Below are 25,397 nucleotides of genomic sequence, written 5' to 3'. Positions count from 1 at the left end.
TAAAAGCCTCTGCTCCAATGCCTGGGCTGTCCCTGCCCAAGCATCACAGCCCAAGCCTCCCTTTCTGACATCAGCTCTTTGCCATGACATCACAACACTAAAGCTATTCAAAAGCTCAGCTGGGAGCACAATTCTGCCTCCATGCAAAAATCTCTCACGACAGAGTGAGGGAAAATAACACAACACAAAGAGAGAACAGAAGAAATTAAGTAGATCTAAGGAGTTTTTCCTTGTAAAAAATCTAAGTTTTCCAAAAGCCTCTAACGGTTCCCTATTTATTGTTATTTTACTAGTAAATATTTATAGTAGAGCAATGCCCAAGCCCTTCGCTGGGGCTGTGGTTCCACTGTGGCAATGTACAAGCAGGGAAATAAAACCTCCTTGCCTAAAGGGTTCGCAATCCCAGGCTCATTTTAATATTTATGAATATTTATTCCTTCAAGTCTTTGCTCAAAATACTTTTTATTGCATTGATGTAAACAACAATTTCTCTGGCATGTGTCCAATTGTTCTGTACTGGGTCTTGTGATGCATTTAGACTTTGCTTCCTTTTACAAAACTATTCTGCTATAATAGAAAATACATCATTTAACTAAGAAGTAATTTCATTTTGCAATCCTTTTCCCTGCTCTTGGTACATTTGTTATAATATTTTTAAATTTTTATTTTACCACACTCTATTTTCATCCACAGCTTGTTTTCTGTGCTTTATATTTAATAATCAGCCACATTATTACTCCAGCCTCACTGTTCAAAGCTTCCACTTCAGTTAAAGGAGGTTTCCTGTTAGATGAGAACTGAAACCAGGGTGGACTGAATTTTGCTTATTCTGTTGTCACACTCATGGATTTCAGTATCTTAAAACTTTCACAGAATTAGAGCAATTGTATAACGTGCTAATTTTTTTCTTCTAATACTTATGCACACTTTTTTTTTTTTCTTTTTTCTATTGGGCTTCTGCAGAAGAAAGACAACGCTGAGATCTGATAAGCCCTAGACTGACTTTTCTTTTTCATTTTAGGCATGTCCTACACAGCAGGAGAGAGGGCAAATAGACATTGACAGAACTGAACCAAACTAAACCCAGGTCCCTCACCAGGCTAAGCTTAACAGATCAATAACAGTCCAAAACACACAATTTCCTGCTTGTTTGTTCTCTGGGTGCTACTTTTTAAGAGTGAGAATTCCTGACCCTGCCAGCAGAGACTTCACAGGATGCTTTATTTTCAAAGGGTTCTCTGCTTCCACACTGCAGACCCAAGAGGATCAGATGGTTGGTGTCAGTATTTTGCCTGCCCAACACAAGCCACAAAATCATTCTGGCTGCTGTCTTGAGTCATAAAGGAAGAGCTTTCCCTTGCAAACATCTCAAAACAGCAGAGAAATACAAACACTGAGTAGTATTCTATAGAGAAGAGAGCAGGACTCACCCCAAAAGTGTCCTCCTCTGGTTTGTGGGTCACAGTGATGGGTGGGGTGGGACTCACTTCATAATCACCGACTGAAACCAAAACACCAAAGACAGAAAACTCAGTGTGGCTCCCATGGGACTCCCAGCACATTCCAACAGCAGTGCCTGACCCAAGGAGATTCAGTTCACCCCTAAAAGAGGCTGCAACTTTCTGTTCCAGAAGGCACAAATCAACCATCAGAGTTCCCTGTGCACATCAGCAGAGAAAACACAGACCAGCACTGTGCTGATGTTGTTCCAGCCTCACAAATGAGAAACATTTGGTGCCTGGTGTCCTGGAATAGGTTCCCACCACCCTTGAGCCCTCTTCCTAGCTTTCAGAAATCTGCTGAGCTAAGTGGGGTTAAAACACAACTGACCCCAGCAAAACTTGATCTGAACAAAAAGTTGAATGCTTTTTGTGGTGTGTGGTGTTTTGGGAGGGGAGGGAAGAATCTTCTGAAGAAACATGGCAGAATTGAGTCCTGCTTCTCATCCCAGCCCACACCAGAGAGATGTTGTTGTTGTTGTTGTGGACAGCCCAGCCTGCATGAAATTAAGATCCCTTTTGCTACAGCACAACCACCATTATTTCCTTTATAGGACCTTCTTTGGGAACCACTAGAGGCAGATGAACATCTCCTGGTCTCATGAGATTATCGAGCTGGTCACAAGCTTGTGACCTGCAATCTTGTTGTGACCAGCAATCTTGTTCATGCACAGGGAAACCAGAGCTGTGTGCAGCCTCCACCAACCTGCTTCTGGCTTCCTCCTTTTTGCTATGTAAATCACAGAGGGGAAGGGGAAACCACAGAAACAAACCAGCCACAGAATTCAAAAGGCAAGGAGGCACTTACTTGAGACAAAGCTGTCCGTACTCTCTGTGGAAAGGACAAAGAGAGAAGCAATACAGTTAGCAGCATGGCAGAGGGAGAGGGGTCTCCTTCCCTGCCCACTTCAGATATCCTCCACCACCCCAAAGAACCCAGGAAACCAACTTCTTGTATTTTTTCCTCTTGGGCAACTGTTCCTGGAAATTGCAGCAGATGTGCCAGGAGGACATGCTGGAGGTCAGGATGGAGAACCTTGGGCTGAAAGAGGAGGGGAGGGATACTACTGTGAGGCCAAAATGGAGAAAAGTAGCTCTTTTGAATGTCTGGTAAACACCCCTGATTTCAGCAGGCGAGCAAAGCTCAACAGACACACAGGGCTCTGCAGGATGGAGGTGGAGGGCAGAGGAACATGTTTTGCTTTGCATGGCAGTGTGCACCCATGGATAAAATCCTTCCAGGATGAGGACTAAGTCCCATGGAGGAGAGCCCAGCTTGGGGCTGGGAGTTAGAGGAGACCTCCTGTGACCTGCTATTCATGAGCCACTCAGGACAGCTGATAGCTCCTGAACTGGACAGCGAGGCTGTGGCTGTCCAAGAGCTGCCTCTTGCCCGAGACAAGCAGAGCAGGCCCTGCTGTCAGCCTGCTGGCTGCTCCAGTCTATTCAGCAAAGCTCCTTCAGCTCCAGAGGTGGCTGAGGCCCCAGACAGCGAGGTCTAAAGCCCTTGGTGACACTCAGTTTACACAGAGTGAGGATCACGTCAGCTTCCAATCCACTTGCCCATGTAAGAAACTGAGCCAAATATTAACTGGGGTTTGCACAGCTTTGCTGGCAGAGGGCTCCTGGAAGGATGCTGGAATGCTCACACTGGAGCATGGGTGAGGTTTGGAAGGGCAGTGTAAAACAAACCCCAGGTGACAAACACAGCTTTCCAAACCAGGGGAAAAAACCTGAACAAATATTTTTGTTTTCAGTCAAGCAAAAGAGTAACTTTCCTTGCTTTTTCTAGCAAGAGGGATTAAAAAAAAGAAGAAAAATATATTTTATTTGGAGACTTTTTCTTCTCTATTAAGGCAGAGTCTAGCCATAAAATTCTTGCTGCCTCTACATTTTCCCCTTTCCATTTTTCTCTGCTGGACTAAGCAAATTCAACAGAAATCGACAAAAAGGTTCTTTTTCCATTAAACTCTATTTTTCCAAGCATAAAAAAATAACCAAGGAATTTCAGCCAACATGAGTTCTGTGAGAAGTTCTCAAAGAACTGAACACTCATCACAGGTACATTAACTTCTGCGATTAAATATGGAGTTGGTAGCCTGTGGCAGAGATACCAATGACAACATGCAATGAGATTTTTACAGGAAATGACACAAATCTTTCCTGGGAGCCACTGCCCTGCAGCATCAAGGAGAAGGCAGATATGGCATGCAGTTTACATGTCCCAGATCCCAGCTTCTAACAGCACCTCGCTCCTCTCAACCTGGAAAGCAGTGAGAGGGTTTTGACCAGAGAGTGCTAAAATACATGGTCATAGTTCCTTTTCTATCCTGACAAAGTCTTCCAGGCACTGTGCTTTCATTAATTAATTAAGAATAATAATCTCACCCTGGGTAGTGACAGCAAAGCCCTTGCATATGTGAATTGCTATAAGCAACAAGGAGTTTGAATGAGCCATGCTGGGGAACCTTCAGTGTGTGGCATTTTCTGAAGGAATCCACCTTCAAATGGGAAATTATAAACGTCAGCTGCAGTGAATGTATATGCCAGCTGTGGTAGTGAACGAAGCAACAAGCTTCCAGGAAAGTAAATTGCATCCTGCATTGGGCTGACAGGGTCTGCCAGGGTGAGGAATGGCTTGGGACTTTGGATCAGAAGAAATAAAGGAAATGGGTCAGCTGTTGCTGAGAGATGGTTCATGGTCAGTAAGCATCCCACACCAACAGCACATGAGCCATGGGTGGAACTGCATTCACAAGGGCAATATTTTACCTATATTCACAGAACCCCATTCTCCCAGGGCCTCTAACACAAGATGCTCTCCAAACACCAATGTGCTTTTCCACACCACAGCGTGGCTCAGATCCCTTTCCAAATTCAGATTTCCAGAACAGCATATCTGCCTCCCTTTTCTGCAGGTCCAGCACCTACTTAGGAGCTGCCCCCGTTTCACAGATGGGGAAATTGAGTCACAAAGGTGGGACCTGACAGAGCTGACACTGCAAACCTGTGCACCTCTCCTCACCCACCTACATTTGATAAGCTCTTCTGCCCTGAGAGAAGGAAACATAAATAGGTCAGATAGTCAAACAGGGCAGCATCCTTGAAGTCAGAATACAAATTTTCCACTCCCATCCATATCAGCTCATTTGTTCAATTGTCAGATCTTCAAGGCAGAGATTTGGGTTTACATTTATGATATTTGACCTGCGGGAAAACTCTGTGTACATATATGGTGTGATATAAATAATAAATGAGAGTACCGTTGGTATTTTGCTATATTTAGCAAACGCCCTATTTTGCTGGATTTTCTTGGGCAGCAGGGGCCAATTTAGAGCTGCCACTTTCTCATGGCATCATTCCTGAAGGCAGCACAGATCTTAACTCCATGATGGCCAGCATGGTGTTTTCTCTGTCAGGGATGCTCCTACAGAGCAGACAGGCCACCACAAAAGTCTCTACAGTGCTTCCCAGAGATGGATCCTCATACCACCAAATGTTTGGGGTTTTTTTGCGCTTTAGCTGTGAATCACCAGGGAGTGCAACAGGGAATTCCAAGCAATCAGTTAAGAAATCCCAGCAAACTGATGCAAAGTGACTAATTGAGCTGTCGCATCTTTTGTAGCCCTGTCATCCTGGAATTGCACATATTGCATTTGGAAAGAAAACAATCCTGACACCGCTGCATCCAGCTTTAATCATTTCACAGATGCACGCTAGAAGTAAAAGAAACAAAGGGACAGGCTGCATCACTTCAAAGGCTTTTGCTTTCTATAGCTTATGACTACCTCACAGCAGAACACTTTCTCTAGAAAAAATTCAACAACGTCTTTGGGGCACACAAAAGGAAATTCAAAATCGGGAAAACTTACATCCTATTCCCATGGAAATTCTTAAAGGTCTTTAAAATAAATAAATAAATAAATACACTGTAGAATATGCTACAAAATAAAATTATCTGAAGCAGTTTGCACCTCTCCCTGCATTAAAGAGTTCATATGCCACCAAAGTATACTTGTGTAGGAAAATCATATTGATCAGGAGAAGAGGCTGCCAGGGATTACCCCTTCCAACCTGATGTTCAGACAAAGCCAGCTTGGGTTGTCAAGGCCTTGTTGAGGTGCAAGGATTCCTGGCAGGGCCATAGCAAGACCTTTGGATTGCAAGGAGCCCTGATGAGACAAACTGAATATCCTACCTGGAAAAGGCTTTTCAAGGAAGTGTCCTTTGATCGTTTGGTTGGCTGAGCCCAGCTGGTTGGTAGCCACAATCGTGTAGTTGCCGTTGTTGTAGTGGGTGGGTTTGTTGAAGAGCAGGCAGCCCTCAGACACTTCCCCCTGTTGGTAGAACTCCATGCGGATGATCTCTGTCTCGCGGAGCACCTGGCCGTTGTGCAGCCAGTGGAGGGTGGGAGCTGGGTTCCCATGCACTGCAAATGCAATGCAGTGGTCCATGTGCAGCACCGGCTCCTCCAGAGTAAGGATGCGAGGGGGATCTAACAGAGAGAAACATGGCAGGCTCACAGCAACCTCCACCCAACATCACCACTCTGTGCACACCACGGAAACTAAGAGCATTGAGAACCTCCAAAATCACTTGTGCCTTCTACTCATCCCAGGGATGTCTGTAAAGAAGCAGTGTTGTCATGAGAACCACTCCACCCTCCCTCAAAGAAGTGTCCGAGCCATGGCCAGGCCTCTTGGCCTTCCAAACAGGGGGATAAATAAAAGACAGGGATGGAAACTTCACCAGCCCGGGAACAATTAAGCTTGAACTGTCCTGTCAACATCTACTGCTGCTCTCCTTCCCCCAAGGGATCCTGCCTGTCCCCATTAAGGAGGACACAGTGACGTAGCACTGTTACATTGCATTACAGATGTGCAAGGTGCCCGTGGGAGGTCTCCAGTCACACCGAGCAATTGTGGATTGCATAGCTGTGGAAGCAAACATCCCTCAGAGACTGTCTGTCCTTGGGGGCTTTGACTGCCTGAATATCCCAAAGGAGTTCTCACTCGACGAACAGCCTCCAGGGGTGTTTTAATTAAAGGGAGTAGAGTGGGAGAGGGATAAGAAAAGCAAAAACTCCACCTGCAATTTATTGCATATGCATTGTCTTCCCCTTGGGACACACCGAGGATTCAAATGTTGCTCTGCTATAGCTTCTGAAACCCCATTTACAACGCCTACACCTAAGGTCCCAAACCCCAAGGCTGGCAAGGTCTGAACCAGAAGAACAAGTTTTGTGCAAAGATACATGACACAATGATGTATGTCTTCCCTAAAACTCTCCTTTTTCCGGCTGCCATCCAGCTGCAAAGACAATCGATTCGCCATCCACGAGGAAGAAAACCAACACACCAAATTTGACCCGTCTTTGTAAAAAAAAGACAGTGAATTTTTAAATCAGTGAAGTTGACAAAAGAGAAAAAGGTGCAAAGCTGATTGGAGCTCAGCAAAATTCTCCCAGCAGCGCCCATCTACCCTGAACCACACAGCCGTGTCCCAGCCACCCTCTCTCATTCGCGAGCCCAGATCTGCATGTGGCTTGTTCATATCTTCCTGGCAAGGGGATTCAAAACAGGCAGCCACCTACATGCACAGATCTTTCCAGTGTAAAATTGCAGCCTGAGTGATGGCTCTGTGCAACAAGAGCAAGGGTAACAGAAACTGTCGGCAGCTCAGAGAATTTCACGGGTGAAAATAAGCATGAGCATAGTGCTGTGGAAAGGGTGGAGGAACAGATGCTAAAATACCATGCAAAAAACACCCATCTGCTGACCAGTCAGCTCTGAGCTGGGCTGAACTTTAATTACCTCCATCCTTCAGTCCATCAATAGCACTTATTGGAAGGAAGATGAAAGTAGTAAAGCATCACACAGGATGAATGGGTTTACCAAGAGTAGCCAGAATCCCACAAGGGTCTCTGCTCTACATGGCAAGGTTGAGGTGGGGGACAGATTTTCAAACTACAGAGTAAGGGCAAATATTACAGACACAGCAAAATAGAGCAAATCTCAGCTGCTTGAGACCACAAAGCTGTGTAAACTTCCTTTTAAGGTCAGGGGTTTGTTATATTAGAAAGCACAAAGAAAGTTGAGCTACTTGCAGATAAAAGTGAACAGTTTAAATCTGACACGTGCACATTTATATGACATTTGAAGTTTAACTTTGTAGGATCCGACCTGAGAGAAAACCCTAACATCCCTGAAATTTGTGGCAAGTTTCAAATTGTCTTTAGCAAGGGTGCCATTGAACCTTCACATAGCATCAAGACAAGAAACCTTGCTTTTGTTAAGAGATTTTTATTCCCTCTATGGCTTTCCTTTAGTCTATTGAATCTTCCAAGACACAGGCAGGAAATTCCCACCACCACCACTGCAGCACTGCTGTTCCTTCCCTATTATTTTGTTCATTTCTGGATTAATGGAGACATCAGGAAAGCAAAATTACTGACATTTCAGGGGGAGAGCTGTGTGAGGATCCACCTCCAGCTCACTGTGCTCAGCTCCCCCTAATCTTCACCCATTAAACCAGTATGACACAGGTAGCATGTGGCCGTGCATTCAAACAGCTCCCAGGGCAGCCCCTCTGAGCTCTGCATGGACAAGGGCTCTCCACTGGTACTTACAGTAGACAGTGAGCAGCACACTGGCATTGCTCATCCCCACCACGTTCTCAGCAATGCAGGTAAGCAGGAATCCGTTGTCCTCGCTGGTGACGTTCACCAAGGTCAAATTGATGGCATGAACATTGGTCCAGTTGAGGTTGGTCTAAAAATCCCAGAGAGAAATACAGACAGAAATCGGTATCTGGTGGCTCCTTTACTTCCCTCTACCACCCCCAGAACAGAAGGATCACAGTTTCCATGTGAGGAGGTCTCCAAAATCCAAAGACAGCTGGGATCTGGGTGAAAGGAGGTATTTCCTCACCTGATCAAACACAGCACGTCTTGTAAGAGGAAATACTGGGAAAGGGAGAGCCATGGTATTGCAGCACTGATAAGCACAGCCAGCCTCTAGAAAATCTTACTTAGCTATTGCAAACAAGTCATTTCACTGGAGTTCCATCAGAGGACTCATGAGTTAATTCAATCAGGCAGCACTGAGCTCTGACACTCTGTCATCTTCACTTTCTGGCCATACAGAAGAAAGGTTTTTCTCCCTTCTGGGATTCCCAGCTTCTCATGTGGATAGAGCACGGCTTCAACTTTCCTTCGGATCCAACAAGTTTTCTTTTCTCAAACCACCTGCCCTGCATGCAGAGACCTGGGAAACCCTGAGGGCTGCTTTGCCCTTGCCACAGTGGGCACAGGCAGCACTGGGGTGTTGCAGCCCCTACCTGGTGGGTGTTGATGGAGTGGAGTTCAGCCACTGTCCAGTCCACGTCCGGTAGCGGCGATCCTGAGCCATTGCAGGTGATGACGGCGTTCTCCCCTTCCCGCACCGTCAGGTTCACATGGCTCACACTGATCTCAGGAAGGTCTAGAGGAGCCAGAAAAAGCTGCTCAGGTCTGGGGCAGAATTTTCTACAGCCAGCCACAGGAAGTGTGTGGACCCAGATCCCACCAAGCTGTTTTCCAAATCAGCCTCCGGCACCCTGAAAGGAGTAGCGTGAGGCAACAAAATGCCTATGCCCTCCCAAGGGAAGGAGGAGTGTTGGAGACAGGGGGAAATGTAGACACTGGAGATGTGCTAGCTGAGAAGACCCTCTCATCAGCTGTGAATCCAAAAGTTGCTCTCTAGTTCTGTCCACTGTTCCTCTCACACAACTCCCATACCCATCTCTCTACTCCCACAGAAGCTGCTCACGAGGGCAGTCACCTGGGATGAGAAAACTGTGTGTGCTGGGAGAGGATCCAAAGCATGCTCACCCCCAGGGACAGGGAACAGAGCACTCAGCACTCCAGTTGAAGGAAGTGTCCCTCTAATTTATAACAATCAAGAAAAGATAACCAAGGATGTGTCCTCACATTAACTGCAGCTCTCCTAACAGAAGGTGCCCTTGTTCTTCCTCGGTGGTAGCAGAGGGATTCACTGATTTATGGTGGCTCTGATTTACACCACTTCCTTGCTTGCTGCCACAGGCAGCAAATATCCTTGTGATGTGAAACAAGACAGTGCTGGTTGCAAGAAGGCCAAAGAGTCTTCTCAAATACGGGAGGTTTTCAGAGGCAAATTGAGCAAGCAGGGCAGGAGGAACTGACCAGTGGTCCCATCCCATCATAGGGCAGCAGCATCCATCAAGCCAAGGCAAAGTCATGGATGGGGACACACAGATCCTTTCATGGTCATCAGAGAGTGACACCAGGAAGGAAGGACCATTAGACTGATTAGTGGGGATGGCAGAAGAAAGAAAGTAGAAGTCAAAACCAGGCAAAGCTGCGTAGGTGGCAGGAATAGCGGAGAGGGAGATGGGGGGGACATGTATGGTCTTCTCCAGGCTGAGCTGGTACCAAACATGGCCACACCCAGCCATGCCTGCCCTCAGCACCAAAGGAGAAGGATAAATGTGGTGTCCTTACAACATCCCTGGAGTCTTAATTCTTGAACAGAAGACTCCTCTGGAGGAGAGCAGACCACTGTGGCTCCCTGCCCTTCCAGGACTTTGCATGGTCAAAGATGCCTACCCTGCACACCAACACATTTTTTCTCCCAAATCAGCACCCTACTGTCCCCTGCAGTCTAATGCCACCATTGATGGAGCCATCTCTCCTCCTGTCCCTGATCCCTAAGGATTTTTTTGGTGTTGTTTAATCCTTGCAGTTTATTCATCCCAAGTGGGGCGGAAATTACAGCACTCAAATCTTTTTAGTTCATCCACACAAAGGCACACTTTGGCCAATTTCCAGAGCTTAAAGGGACAGGGTGAACTTGGAAAAAAAAACAAAAAACTAACCAACAAAACAACAAAAAAACCAAGTCATGCAAATCCAAACGTGCTTGCTGTTTGTCTACTACTGCTACAAGCAACAAGCCCAAATCCCTAGTACAGAGGATGATTATATTAAAAAAAAAAAAAAAATCAGGTTTTCCTCCTTTTTTCAGCCTGTGAGTTTGACAGCTGCTTGTGTACAGACAGTTTAATTGCTCTGTGGAAGGTACATCTCTTTTTCCTTACCCTGCAAGGGATGCTTTCCAGTAATAGCAATAGCAGAGCAAAACCTGACACCAAACAGGCAGCTGATGTGTGAACAAGGTGAAGGAAAAAGGGATAACTATTGAACACGCCTTGTGTTGCTCCTGGGGCCGCTGGACTCTTTTAAATATCAGCAGGAAATAGAAAGAGATATAAAGTCACTTCTGGCTCTTCCCTACAGATATGGGATTTCAATTGAAAAATAAAACAAAAGAAAATGAATAGAGACATGTATTTCCTAAGAGTAATTACAAAAGAGTCAGTGTCTTTTAACAACATGCTGCTTCTAGGATTCGTTAGGCGCAGGAAGATCTACATGAAACAGCTCTTTTCAAGACATCACACAGACTCACTACAGACACTTTGTCAGGCAGCAGCATTGCAGTGAAGAAAATGCCCCAAATCACCCAATATCTTTCATAAGCACATTAATAGCAGCCTCACATTTACCCAGATATTCTATTTTTAATCTACAAACTATCCCAACCAGCTTCAACCCTCTCTTGTGTTCTCAACCACATGGTGGGACCCAGCTGCATCAGGTTCCTGAACCTGAACTGCTGGATTGTTCAGGGATCCCTCCTGGCCTCCCTCATGTCCATCCCAGGGATCCTTACCACACTGGGTGATGTTCATCTCCTTCAAAGTGATGATGGCTGCATCCATGGTCATGCAGTAGAGATCCTGGTACTGCAGGTTTGCCTCGCTCTTCTCCTGCCAGAGCTGGATCCAGCGGATGTCACAGCTGCAGTTAAAAAGGTTCCTCTCTAGTTTCCTGCGGGCAGAGAGAGGTGAGAGAGGATGGTGGGATGGGGAAGGATGAGCAGAGCTGTCACCTGGCTCTGGGATCCCCTAGGAGGACAGCCACCATGCATGTGTAAGAGCTGAAGTAGAATCTTCTCTGCGTTATCCGTCTGGGGTATTCTGGCACTTATTATTCCTGTCTTTGCCACAGTCACACATCCCTGCATTCCCACAGTCTCCTTCCTGAGTGCACACAAGGTTTTACATCTCCCAGGGCAGCACACAGATGCAGTCACTGTGTCTCACCACAAGATCTGCACTACTGTGGCTTGGTCCCACTGCCACCCAGACACCCAGAAGAGTCACCCCTCAGCAAAGGAGCAGACAGCTCTCTACTGCCCTAAAATATCAATTTACACCTTCAAATCCCACTTCAGTGGTGGTCCTGGACTCTGCTGGGCAAAGCACAATCCAAGCCCCAACAAGCACTCAGAGAAACTGGCAGCTCTTCTCCCAAGTTCCTTGTACAAACACAGGCTCCTGGTGACCCAGAACACAAGCTAATGTGCAGGGGAACATGCATTTTAATCAAATCAATCAGCACTGTGCTGAGACCCTGCTGACCTGGCCAGGAGAAATGGAGAAAAGCACTGCCTTTAATGTACTTCATTTAAACCACACTTACACATAGTTTATATACCAGGAATGTTTATTATAATTGATTTTCCAACCTATTAACCATTTCATTTACATTTTTAAAGCTCTGCAGGTGTCTGTGGACATGCAAGAAGGCCAAGTCCCAGCAGGGAGAATAGCCCAGTGCTCAGCCAGGACTGAGCTAGCAAAGCTGGTTGCTATAACTTGAGCAAAACTAGGAGATACAGCCTGAACAAACAAAATATCTCCCCACAAAAACTGTACAGCAAATAAAGTTGGGATCAGCAGAGCCAGCAGTGCCAAAGATGAGCTCAGTCACCCCAAAGCAGAAGGGCATCTCCAAAGGTCAAACCATTGTTTCACATGATATCTAGATCCCCCATCATAGAGGGGAAAGCTTTTTTCCTGCTCTGTTCCACGTGCTACTGCAAAATTCATGCTTGCTTTTACAAAATAATTTCAACCACTAACAGGATTTGGAAACAACCTTCCAAACATCTGCAGCTTCTGTTTTGTCAATACAGTGCTGCAAATGGAGGAACTGAAGGTAACACCCAGGGCTGCTTAACCTGAACCCTAATGATGCCACTTTGCATTTCCAAATACATCAAGATGTCATCTGACCTTTTTTTCAGAGCAAACACTGAGTTAAGCTTCACTCTGTGGCTTTTCATTAGTTCATTTCTTTCCCACCAAAAGCACATAAACCTCTGTGACACAGGTACAAGGCTCAGACAAGCAACTCAAAGGCCAAAGCACTAAATTTAACAGACCAGAGCAGATTAGTGCAGTGATTTGAGTGATGAGACATTCCCTGCGTGCTCTGACAGGTACTGCCAGGGCTTTGCACAGGCTTTACATCCTCTTCCACACAACCATGAATCTCCCTCTCAGGAACCCCCCAGAATCACTGATACCAGCAGGACATGGGATGGCAAGTGGGTAAGGGCAGGTCAGGTAACTGGGGATGTACCCTGGGACCTGGCAGGGAGCTGGGGGAGCTCAGATGCAGTGGGGGAGAAATTCTGCTCTGCTGCAAATATCCTCATAAAACGAGGAGAGCTGCTGTCCTAGCACTTGAAGGCAGCTCTGTAAGTAATAGACAGCAGCTTTCCTGGCCCATTGTTAATTCATGAAGGGCCATGAATAATGCAGGAGCCACGGGCTCCAGGGCAGAACTTCCCCACAACCTGCCCCAACACCAGCAGTGTAACTCGCTCTAATCTAGACCCCCAGAGGGGCTTTTGCACAAATTAACTCCATCACAGGCTGGATATGCTGAGTGCCACGGGCAGCTGGCACAGCTCTGCGGGTAGAAGGGGCACATGTGTGCACCCACTGTCCCTAACATGCATTGCTAAAGCATTCCTAACATGCAGAAAATACCCTTTCCTCCTTGCCTGGTGCCTGCCTTGCCACACCAGCCAGCTCCCCAGAGAGGTGCATAGGGAATTCCACAATCACATTGTCCTAAACCTACCCAAAAACCTGGAATTCCAATTCTCTCCTCAGACCCCTTCCCTTGCAGCAACCACTGCAGCTGCTTCCAACTTTTCCTCTCACTTTTCTGTAACACAGCTCCACTACCCACAAACCTCTGCTTGTGGATGTAAATGCACCCTCTCTTCCTGCAAGAAGCACCTTGGGGACCACAAGGTGCCCTTTGCATGAAACACACTGCTGGACCAGAGGACACTGCCATGTGCTGCAGATCATGGGTGCAGCAGCACCCCAGTGAGAATTAAGGCAAGGGGCCCTTTGTGGGACACATCCAGCACAACTTGCTTGGAACGAGCAAACAAACCCAAAGGGCCTTTTTTTGCATGCAGGCTGCATTTGTTGCCAAATTGTGCTTGGCTGCAGGCACTCAGGAGCTGTGCACACCCCCACACCTTCTTCAGCCCTCCTTAAAACTGAAAACGCCTGTGAGAAATAGCAAATGTCACAGCTGCAAGGGAGCTGGGTTCTCTACACAAGCAGACGTGCTCTGGCATTCAAGGAGTCCATCCAAAAATGGACTGAACCTGCTCCTGAGACAGAGCCATTCACCAGCACCATAAGCAGAGAGTGATAGTAGGGTGTACTCAGGGCACAGCCCCTTCCCTAAACAGATACACTATGTTTGGGAAAGAGGAATATCGTGGCAATCATGCTATGACCTGCCATTTGATGGGACAATGACCCATCAAAATGGAAACCCTAGAGCCATGCAGGCATCAAATTAATTCTTCAACAAAACTGATGCTGCTGGTGCCTGGTTGAGCCCAGCTTTGCTCCCTGCAGAGAGAGATCTGTACCTCCCATCTCCCAAAACTGCCTGCACAGCCTTCACCAGGGTAGACCAGTGTGGGAGACAGATGCCATCAACACTCCAGTGTGCTCTGGAACAGATAGGGACTTCACACACACAAGCAGTTTTTTCCAGACTAGGCAGCTGAATGAGACACATGCCCCGTCCCATGCCTCCCTACTCATCAGCTAAAGCAAAGCTGTCTGCAGCTAAAACCTCTCAGAGGGCAGCAGAGATCCTTGCCACACTTCTTCTGTCTGTTTCAATTCACATAAAATTCCTGCCAAGGTTTCATACTCTTACAATTAAAATGCTCTTCCTATCTTGGGACTGAGGCCACTTCCCTAAGCTTGAGAAGCAAAGAGCGTGTAGCAGAGAGAGAAAAAAAAATCTAATTTTTTTATTCTTAATTATTTCCCAGAACCAGGGTTTCTCTTGGTGGTCCAACCAAAACTGTTATTTCTGAACCCCTGCCAGAAGGGGCTGGGATAGAAAGGGAAGGACTGGGATGGGGAGTGGTGTGTGCTGTCTGACAGCTGGCTCAGCTAATGCAGAGAGCAGTACCCACTGTCTGGCCACAGCTCTATTACTGGGACTGCTGGTGGTGATAGGTTTCAAAGCTGGAGGCACAGACCATGTAAAGTTGGACTCATAACATTAACAGAAATGCTGCTGTGCCCCATCCCCACCAAAGCCTCTTGCTGTAGCATTGCAGAAATGTACTGCAGGGCAACTTGGCAGGGATTGCTGGTATTAGAAATGCTGATGGGTTGGGCAGAGCAGCAAGATGTTCAGGACTACAAGGTTTTATACAACCAAAGACGTAATTGGATCCAGAGTCTTAGGTCTTTCCGGGAAGGAATTTCTTGAAATGTCAGCTCTAAGCTCTCTGAGGATATGACAAAGGAAGCCAAGGACATGACAGAGGAAACCAGCTGTGACTTCTGGATAAGAAAGGCTCTAAGTCCAACATTTATGAGCTGTTGCATGTGTCAGATGCTTCCCTGCACACACTCAGCTTCAGACTTAGGAGAGTTGTGCACTCATTAGCCTGAGCCCTGCTGGTCAAGGTCAGCTCATGCCATGGGAATTAGGGCTGGAGTTACTGGAAACAATTCCAAGCCTTGTTTCTGGCCAGAACGAGCAAGAGATAATACTCTCTGGAAGTGTGCCTCATTTTTGCCATCCTTTCTTCAGTGAGTCAGCAGGGAAAAATCTCAGCTCTGTTGAACAAGAAATTCTTCTTTAAAGCATTACCACGTTCACGAGGCTCCGACTCCTTGGATGCAGCCAAGCAGCAATTTCAAGCCCCAAGTTGCCATCCACCTGCCCAGCACTCTTCTGATCTTTACTCCTCATTGTTCACTGTGAGTGGCTTTGTCAGGTCTCGTGCTCCCTGGCAGTCTCCATGTCACACTCAGTTGTAGTTCCTCTCCTCCCAGCACTCACCTGGAGACAAAATCCTCCCACTGCTCCCCTCACCACACACTCTGCTGCTCCCAGCTGCCTCATTCTAAGTCACGGTTTTGGCTTGGGTGACTTTCCTTCCTCTGGATCCACGATTTCCTGATAGCACAGGGGCACTGGGATTCAGTATAAGGCATCTCTGGTGAGCCTCTGCACCCACTTGTTCCACCAATCCTCCACACAGATGTGGAGAAGAGACTCTGGCCAGCTTCTCTGTGTCCCTGGAGTCTCCTGGCCTCTCCACTGCTGTGCACTAAGGCTGCCGCTCAGCCTGTCTTCCTCAGGCTAATGTCTCTGCTGCTCACCACCTTCTCCCTTTCCAGAGAGTCCTGGGCTCAATTTCAAGTCCTTGGCTGTTGTCAATCTGCAACTCCCTTTCTAGCTTTCACCAGTGTTTCACACTCGCTTTATGTGGGCCATGTATTCCATCTCCTTCCCAGGTTCTGGAAGCCTCCTTGGAGCTCAGTGTGCCAAAAAACTGTCTCTTACTCACCCATCCTCTGCATTTCTAAAAAAAAAAAATACAGTATTTCCCACTTTTGTGGATCCATTAGTAATTTCTCCCCGACTTGGAGATCTGCTCTTCCTCCCCAACAGGCCCCATCCTTCTAGCAGTCAGGACTACAAGCACCTCACAGTAGGTAACCTGTGTTTACCTTAATTCCCAGCATCTTTATGTGAATGATTATTCAGAGCCCATAGCTCAGGCTACACCTCTGTTCTGCCTTCTTTCCAACAATTCCAAGGTTCAGCATGGCCCCAGGAAGGATGCTGCAGGCACATCCCCCTGACCCTTAAAACCTGATATTCCAGTGGGCATCCAATATGATATCCCTCTCCTGTTGTGTCTGGGGATCAGCATCATCACATTATATTGGTAATCTTCATCCTAGCCATGCTTATGTGGATGAAGGGTCCTTAGTTACTCAGAAGGGAACATTTGCAGAAGGTACCTAAAGCAATTCCTCAGGAAAAATGAACTTGACCAGGCTCTTAGTCCAGCCCAGCCAACAGCAAGACGGTCCCTGTGGGCAGGCACAATTGTAGGTCTAAATTGCTCACTGGAACTGGTGCCAGAGGTTGGTTTGCCAAGACCCCTTTCACAGCCTGGAGCAGGAGAGGTTCACCTGAGGTTCCTGCCCCACACGATGCTGCCAAGCCTCCCCGTGGGACACCAAGGACAACACACACCACATCAGAACTGCTTTCCCACCCCACCACGGCTTCCTACCAACCAGCCCTGTGATCTCCCACATTCCTTTGTCCACAACTTCTTTGGTTCATTGGGATTTGTTATCTCCAAGAAAGCTTCTCTGAGCACAGCTCCAAATGGAGCCAAGTAATTCAGCTCCTTCCTGCTCGCCAAGCTGCAGAGGGCTGGCCCCAGGTGACTCTTCTGACACCATCCAAAGCCACCCCAAGCACACCAGCTCCCTGCCAGGATCATCATATCAGGACAGCACAGATGTATTCATCAGGTGAAATACCCTTTGCTGCCCAAAAAGCAGTTTCTCAATTCCCTTTGTGCTTGGTATTGGTCTTTTGAGCCCGGCTGGAGCTGGCAGACCTGGGACGTGCCTGAAGAAACAAAATATGACCAAATGAAGCAAAAGCACATAAAAACAAGCCCCTTTGGAAGTATTCCCATTAATCTGCAGGCTCACCATTACCCCAGGCCCTGCAAGTGCCTCCAGCTCAGGACTGCAGTCCCATTTGCTCCTCCACTCTTGGGTGTCTCTTGGGTAACAACCATCAATCTGAGTTTTGCCAGACAGTGCAATGACAATAAGTAAAGGTCTAAGAATACAAATGACTCATGCTATTAAACTTGAAACCCGAGCCAGGCTTGAAAAATATTTAGAGCTGTAATCAGCAAGGAGACAAATTCTGAATTCAGCATTTTAACTCTGCAAGCCAAATTTCCCCATTAGAAGGGCGTTTCTCCATTTTCTAATATCACTATTAGTATTTTTCATTTAACAATTTGACAGAAATAAAATACACTGCAGTAGCACCAGTGATAACACACTTACTCCCACTTGAAAGGCTGTCTTTATTCTTTCATAAGTCACTTCTAGCTTACAGCTCTATTGATCATCAGTGAGGATGAATGGAGCTTCCCAGGATCCTCTGGGACAAATCCTACATATATATTTTTTTTATACCCACCAAACAACTATTCCTAAAATTCAACAAAACAGGTCATCAGGGCAACGCTCCATTGATTTCGTGTCCACTTATTCTTCAAGCACGATGCTGAATGCTCTATCAATAATTCAGCAGGCTGAAGGCCACCAGTGCCCCAGGAGACACAACTATCTCATCATCTCCCACATCAGAGCTGGGAGGTGTCTCCATTGCTAGAGAGAAAGGGAATCATGGGCCTAAAAAGCAGGGCTGTCCTGCAAAGCATGTGCACCAACCAAAGAAAAGCAGTGAGCCCTACCCCGCGACAGATGAGAACAAGTGTTTGAAGAGATTCACTCAAAATCTGGCCTAGTAAGTATTTCTAATGTGCTCCCAGAGTTAGCCAGCCATTTACTACTCCAAGCATGACTTGTTCATCATCCCGACATTAATTAGCCAGCTGCTGTGAAGTTAAAAGAGAAGCAGTTCTGCTCTGGTGCTCCCATATCAGGAAAGCCTCCCAAGGATGCTGCTGCCCATTGGAGTTTTAGGTAATTATTGGCTGGCTTCAAAATAACTCTATTTGGAAATGGTTCCTCCTCTCAGCCTCCTGTCTTTTCCCAGGAGATACCCCCAGGGTGGGACTTACAGTTCAAAGAGTCGCAGTGTCTGGAAGAGTTGCCATGACAGAGTGGTGAGCCGGTTCCCGGAGAGGTCTCTGAAAATTAAGGGAAAAAAAAATAAAGTAAAGTACTCACTGTAAATAATTCTTCTTGTACATGGCCCTACCACCTCCACAGAGCTCATCATCCTCCTCGATGGGGAGGCTGTCAAGCAGTTTAGAACCCAAGTTCAGATTTATAATGAGATTTTAATGAGGACAAACCCAAATGAAAGTTTTTCTTCTTTTTTTTTTTTTAAGGGGAAAAGTGATTTATATCCTGCTGCAATGTTAAGGGGGAAAAAAAAAATCCAATGTCTGATTCTTGCCCATGAATCTGGAGCTCAACCAACCATAAGGAAAAAGAGCAAGTCTAATTTCAGAACTTGAACAAAAAATTAAGTACAAACCTCACGTTAAAAATAGTAACAGCCAGGTTCAAATGACAGCACGATGATTACCCAAGGTGTTATCATATGATCTGCAGTAGCTGTGCATTCCAGGTGTCCCAGAATGGCTGTGTGCTGCTTGCACCCAGGGGTACCACTGCTACAGCAGCCAACAGCTCCCCATCCCTCTCTCCATCTGCCCAAACTTACAAAAACATAAATCTCATCTACCTGGGAGAGCTTTGCAACCCAGCTGACATCTTCTCTTTAGCTGAAAGCCAGAGAGGATGAAAGAATGTAAAAGGAACTGAATTAATAAAAACAAGAGGAAGAAATGAGTCTGGAGCAGAGTGAGCAGAAGGAGAACAGCCCCTGGTTTTTAACAGCACATAAAGATGGTAATGAAATTTGTTCTGTCCTGGCCAGCCTTCCCAGGGACACCTGGCCAGCCTGAGAGCCACTAACTCAGTGACCAGCCCATGGGTGAGTGAGCAGAGGAACGGGTGATCACAAGTTCTGGGAGAACCCCAAATGCCCCATCTCTTTTCTGGCCTCCAGAACACACAGGAGGTGCTGCCTCACATCCTTCACCAAATCCATCCCTGCTGAGAGCCACAGGCAGGCAGGGCAGCCCCTCTGCCTCAGCCTGGCCCACGGGGAAGAGCAATGAAGAGCCAGAGGTGTCAGTGACCTGAGGTTCACTCACCTCTGGGCTGGCCAAATAGGAGGTATGACCCAAGGCAGTCCAGCTGTGCAGGGCTCAGCCCCCAAACCCTGATTGATTTGCAAATAAGTGCTAAAACCAAGAGAGCAAACCCCTGAATGGCTTCTGCTGGCACAGGTCTGATGCACGAGGATTTGGGATGACAGATTCATTTCTTCCCTTACACTGTGTTTCAGCAAGGGAAAAGCAATCCTGGTCCTGTCCCACCTGCGTAGAACTCTGCAGTTAGGAGTGGGGAAGCTGCTCACACAGCAAAGCTTTGTCCCAAAGGCTCTCCATGAGCCTGGCAGAAGAACAAGCCCAAACACAATGATGGCACAGTGCTGCCTTTTTAAATTCTGGCTCTGCTTCACATCAGACTATCCCGCTGTGGGAACCACAGCAAACCACAGGTACCTCATTTCACATGACTGTGATCCCACCATTCCCAGGTCTGTAGACAAACTGCTTCCAGCCTCTGACAAAGGTGGCAAAAATGGCAGGTAAAGCTAAGCAGGGGAGAAGAAAAATATTACAAGACTCCCTCCTTTATCCACTCCAGAGCACCTGGAAATTTCGCAAAGACAGATGAAAAGTGGGAGGGGAAGGAGCAACTCACTGTTACTGAAAAGTGAGACAGTAAACTCCCTCCCCCAACCCAGGGAGAAGAAGGAAGCGTAAAGGGGATGCATGAGAGACAGCAAGATGTGGGAGAGAGGCAGAAATGCAGAGGAGGGAGTGAATCTCACTGGAATGTCCTTTCTCAAAGGTCATGTTTTGCTACATTAGGCAGAAATGTCAAGAGAAAATTGGATTCTGAAAGAGAAGAGAAAAAACAACAGGCTTTCCACGCAAATAAGGGAATCAAAAATAGCATGATCGTGTTATTACAATTTAGGACACAGAGAGATGGAGAAAGGAAACATCCTCACTAATGCAGGGGGCTTTGCCAGGCAGATGTGCTCTGTTCCTCATCTCCCACAGTGCCTGGAAACCAACTCCTACCACCTCCTCCCTCCCCCAGACAATAACCCCCAGCAAGCATTAGGGACAGAGGAGATGGCTCTTCCCTTGCACACATCTGGCAGGAGACTCTGTGCTCAAAGGGCAAAGCCAGCGTTTGATCTGACCTGACCATCAACTTCTGCAGGCTGGGCAGGGGGACACACACCCACGGCTCCATTTCAGATCAGCCTGGACACACACAGGGAGGAACATGTCTGTCATGGAAACTGACACCTTGGGTACTCCAAAACATCACAAAGGTCCTTCCTCAGGCTCAGAGACAGACCTCAGCACAGACACCGAAAGGAGCTGCACACAAACACACATTAAAAATGCACCATTTCGGTCACAAAAACTCCAAAGGTCAGAGATGCCAGCACTGGGATTCCACATATAAAAGGGTACAGCTACTGACTCGTGCTGCAGAAAATAGAGCTCCTCCAGAGAAACTTCACTGCACAGCAGTGATTTCTCCCCAGAACAGATCCATCCCACATGCTGGATGGGACAGGTTTCCTGGGGAAGGGAGCATGTGATTCTGTAATTAGAGATGGAATCACAGTACATGCACATGAGGAGATTAAATTATGGCTCCACAGGTGAGGCTCTGAGCTCCAGCACTTTGTAACTCCTGTTTGGTGATTGCAAGGCTCCCCACAGTCACAAACCTCAGCTGCACAAACCAAGCTTCCCAGTGTTGTGTGGAGCATAAATGTGGAGGGTTGGGGAAAATCAAGGCACTCACATCCAGAACTAGTCCTCTCACAGCTGCAAATCAAGGCCTCTTAAAGGCCCAGTCTGCCTTCCTGCAGCACTTCCAAGTCTGTTGACACCTCCAAATCCCTGTTACAGGTGTGACAAGGACCCCATCACCCTATGCTGTGGCTGGGCAGTGCCAGCTTCTCTCCTTCCTGACCCATTTCCTTCTCCCTCCCAGCTGGCTGCATTGCACTACTCACTGCTCTCCAACCACTCCCAATTATTTCTCAGCCTCAATCTCCTTATCCATGCCCAAATCTCCTATGATCTTCCCCACTTTTACACCCTCCCACACCAATGGCAGTGCCCCAACAAGAGCTGCTACTCCTCTCCCTCACTCATTCCTGAACATCCTTTGCAAAACTTCTCCCCTCCAACTGGACCAAGAGCTATTCTGCTGACCTAAGATGTCTCTGAGCAAAACCAAGCCTTCCAAGCAAAATCTGCCCTTTGACAAGATTTCTTTCCCTCCACAAAAGAAGGATGCAAATGTTCTGTAACAGCAGCATCACCAGCATTTTCTAGCCTGAGCAAAACAGCTTTTTCCCAACCTCCCTTCTACCAACTCAAACATTTGAGAAAGCTCTTATGTGAAACTAGAAAGGAATAAGGAAAAATAGAATCAGCCAGGAGCAGACACCCAAACCAGAAAACTTCAGACTGAGCAATTAAAATTTGGCAGAATTATAGGAAAGTGGAAGCAGTCCTGTAGCAGTGTGCCAGACAACCTTTATAACAGCCTATGCATCAGTTCCACCTGTAACAAAACACAGCACATCACACATCAAGGAAACACAGGCAGAGGGAAGCAAAATGCCTTCCCTGCATTTTTCTCAGCAATGAACAGAAGACTGTCTCTCCCAGGACAGATCTGCCATCAGCACTCCTGGAACATATTCAAAGTGCTTCTTTGCCATGGGACATTTTCTCCATCACTCACAAGATGCTCTTTTCCATGGAGACAGTCTCTAGGAGTAGCTGCCAGGGTGCTTTTTGCCTCCAAAAGAAGTTGAGTAGGGAGAGGGGGTTGGAGAGAGCTCACCTGGACCAGGTCCAGGGCAGAGCCACCCAACCCACCAATGGCTCAGGCTCAACACCACTCCACAGCCCTCCTGCTGCAGCAGCCATGCTCCCAAGGCTCCTACTCCTGTCCCCAGCAGCCCTCTCCAGCAGCACCTCACTGCACACCTCAGGGACAGACTGTTACTGAGTGACAGCTAAATCCCAGTTCCTGCTCTCTCCCTCCATCCTCCTCCTCCTTTTCAGGGAGGGACACACCATGTCCCACACACTCTCCCACTGCTCCCGCAGGCACTGCCAAGACCTTGCCTTGGTGACCGACAGGGAGGGGAGGTGACCTTTGCCATTTTGTCACATCATGAGTGACAGATGGGGCCATGGAGTGCCCCATGGAGTCTGGAACGAGCTCCTGGAGTTAAAAAAGGGATGGGTGAAGGTGGAACAAAGAGGAATCCAGATCTGTGCAGACCAGAACAAGTGGACTTTAATGCAAGAGGAGACAGCATTTTTTTTCTTTTCCCTTAATTACCCAGCAGCCAAAAGTGTTTCCACTATTAAAGCCATTTTTATTCAGCTAAATTAAGCCAGTTGCCTCATTAATGACACCAACAAGCAGGAGCCCCTGTAATTAAACTGTAAGTTATTTTATGCAGTTCAGCTCAACGCAACGGCAGAAACGCTGCTGCTGGGGAGGGACCCTGTGCACCTGTCCCTCCTCCACGCAGCTCCATCCTCCACTTGCCCTTGTTTCCAAGCTGACACATTTATTTCTGCATGGGAGAAGTTTTTCACACGTTTTAATAACATGGTGCCACTATGAAAATCCTGACTGGGAGGGATTAACTTGCCAGAGCAGCTGGGGCTGAGGGAGCACGAGTGAGTGCCTGGCATCAAGGCAAGGAGAGATGCACATCCTCAGCTGTGGTCCCCAGTGCTGGATTTGCTGGTGGCACTGCATGTGACTCCCTTGCCATTTGGGCACAACAGGTGCTTCCCATCATCTCACAGCTCACTGCAGCCTTAGCTGGGTGCTGGTGGCCACAGGAGAGGAGAATGTCACAGCTTCACATGCTGCTGTAGGGGCAGCTCCGTTCAGGCTTGCTTATCCCTGCCAGATAACTCCAATGACCTCTAAAAGCACTGTTACACTCCCCATCACCCTCCCTGCTTTCCCTGTCCCCCTCCCTTCTCTTCCTGTTTAGTAAGCAGCTTTGCTCATTAGGGGAAAAAATGTACTGTCCTCCCTTAATGAATGTGCTAAAATTACCCCAACAAGTCCCAGAAGCTGTGGCAGGACAGGCCTCCCCACAAATCAGGCTCTGCAAATATTAGACTTGATTGGAATTTCCAATAGCTCAGCCCCAAGTCCCAGCAGGACACATTTGAGACAGTCTGGAAAAGGACTGGGCACTGCCAAGTGCGTGCAAGCCTCGCATGCCCAGAAATCAGAGTGAGCAGAGCAGGATGTGCCATTGGACTGGTCAGCCTGAGATCTCACAGCTGCCAGGAGCTCTCCTGGATTTGCTCCCTGTACAGGCTCAGCACCAGGACACATATTGGTGCTGTGGAGGAGTGAGACAATTAACAGAAGTCCTCAGCCACGGGCTGGCATTACCTACAGCTCAGTTCTGCTCCTCAAGCAACACCCCAGCAACACCCAGGGCTTTTCTGACCCCAAACACAGCAGAACAGAAAAAGTCTCCAAGGTTCAATCTTCCTTTGTGCACTTGGGCAGCAAAACTATATCCTTTCTCCTGTCCACAGGTTGATTCTTGTGCCTTGTAAGGCATGTGTCACACAGCATGTCCCATGACATAATCATCTCATTCCCCACAAACTATTTTTTGTTCTAGGGCTACAGTCAGAACCTGCAATAATCTCCCAAACTCAGAGCACCCTGCACCAGAGAGGAAAGAGGCACCATGCTGGGTGACACACAAGAAGAGACCCTGCCATTCCACATGCACACCACTGCTCCTGGAGGTGTGCTGCTGGAGGGAGGAACCACCAAGCCCTCCACATTTCTCAGCTTCAGGTCCCTGATTTTCAAACTCACACTGAAATAGGGCTGGGGGAGGCAGAAAGGGCTGGTCTCCTGCATTGTTCTTTTAAGAAAAGCATTAAAAAAACAAAAGCTGCAGGGCAAGTGGGAAGGCATTAAGGTACCACACCTCTGTCACAGGGCTCCCACAGCCATTGCCAGCAGCACATCTGTCCCAGACCTCTCCTCCCAGTGCCTCTGCAGTGCAGCAGCCACGTCCTGCTGCTGCCTTCAACCCAACCCAATTTTAATTAAAGGCCATCTCCTACCCCATGACACTTGCACACCCGCCAAGTCATCTCTTCTGAGACATCTCCCAGCTACATAAAGCTTTGTTCAGAGACAAATCACCCCTCAGAGTTTACTGCTGCTCACAGTTTCAGTTCAGCACACGGTATAGATGGGAAGGCATCACCAGATGTGGGTCACTCTGTCCCCTGTGCCTCGAGGCAGAGCAGATGCAGGGATCTGGCCCTCTGCACTACACTCATCTTGCCCTTGTGCTGTGCAGTTTCCATTGCTCTTCTCCAAAGACATCTGGACTCTCAGAGGACTTGAGGAAAGGTTAAAAGCTGGGTCAGCCCTGCAGTTGCTTTCCCTTTGCCTGCCAGTTTCCCTGCAGGGCAGAGTCCAGCAGCATCCACAGAACTGGCCAGTCTTCTGCTCAAGGAACAGAAAAATCAACTTGCAGCAGGCAAGACCTTCCCCCATAGCTGCCCTCCTGCAGCCAAGAGGTCCTCAGGGCTTCATTGCCCCCACCTCATCTCCTCTGCCCCAAACTGCAGCAATTCTAGATCCATTAGACTGAAATATTACTGCACACTGGGCTTTCCTCCTGCTTTGGCATGCAGAAGTAATACAGGAGATGCGTGCCGGCTGAGGACAAGGGTTGCCAGCTGC

The 25,397-nt window shown here is 47.5% G+C and overlaps 1 protein-coding gene across 3 annotated transcripts in view; it reads right to left on the bottom strand.

Moving 5' to 3' along the window:
- Positions 1 to 25,397, bottom strand: part of NTRK3 (neurotrophic receptor tyrosine kinase 3) — a 216,243-nt gene that overhangs the window by 145,729 nt on the left and 45,117 nt on the right. For all 3 annotated transcript variants that reach the window (XM_059858550.1, XM_059858551.1, XM_059858552.1), the window contains exons 4-10: positions 18,569 to 18,637; positions 11,252 to 11,409; positions 8,838 to 8,980; positions 8,128 to 8,269; positions 5,698 to 5,994; positions 2,308 to 2,331; positions 1,431 to 1,501 (exon numbers count right to left, since the gene is read on the bottom strand). In XM_059858550.1, the coding sequence (XP_059714533.1) occupies positions 1,431 to 1,501; positions 2,308 to 2,331; positions 5,698 to 5,994; positions 8,128 to 8,269; positions 8,838 to 8,980; positions 11,252 to 11,409; positions 18,569 to 18,637 (904 nt within the window). The remainder of the gene's footprint in view (positions 1 to 1,430; positions 1,502 to 2,307; positions 2,332 to 5,697; positions 5,995 to 8,127; positions 8,270 to 8,837; positions 8,981 to 11,251; positions 11,410 to 18,568; positions 18,638 to 25,397) is intronic.

The sequence above is a fragment of the Haemorhous mexicanus genome, chromosome 13 (assembly GCF_027477595.1).
Source record: "Haemorhous mexicanus isolate bHaeMex1 chromosome 13, bHaeMex1.pri, whole genome shotgun sequence".
Taxonomy (NCBI): domain Eukaryota; kingdom Metazoa; phylum Chordata; class Aves; order Passeriformes; family Fringillidae; genus Haemorhous; species Haemorhous mexicanus.
Note: the sequence above shows the minus strand (reverse complement) of the source record. Positions and strands in the feature narration are given on the sequence as shown.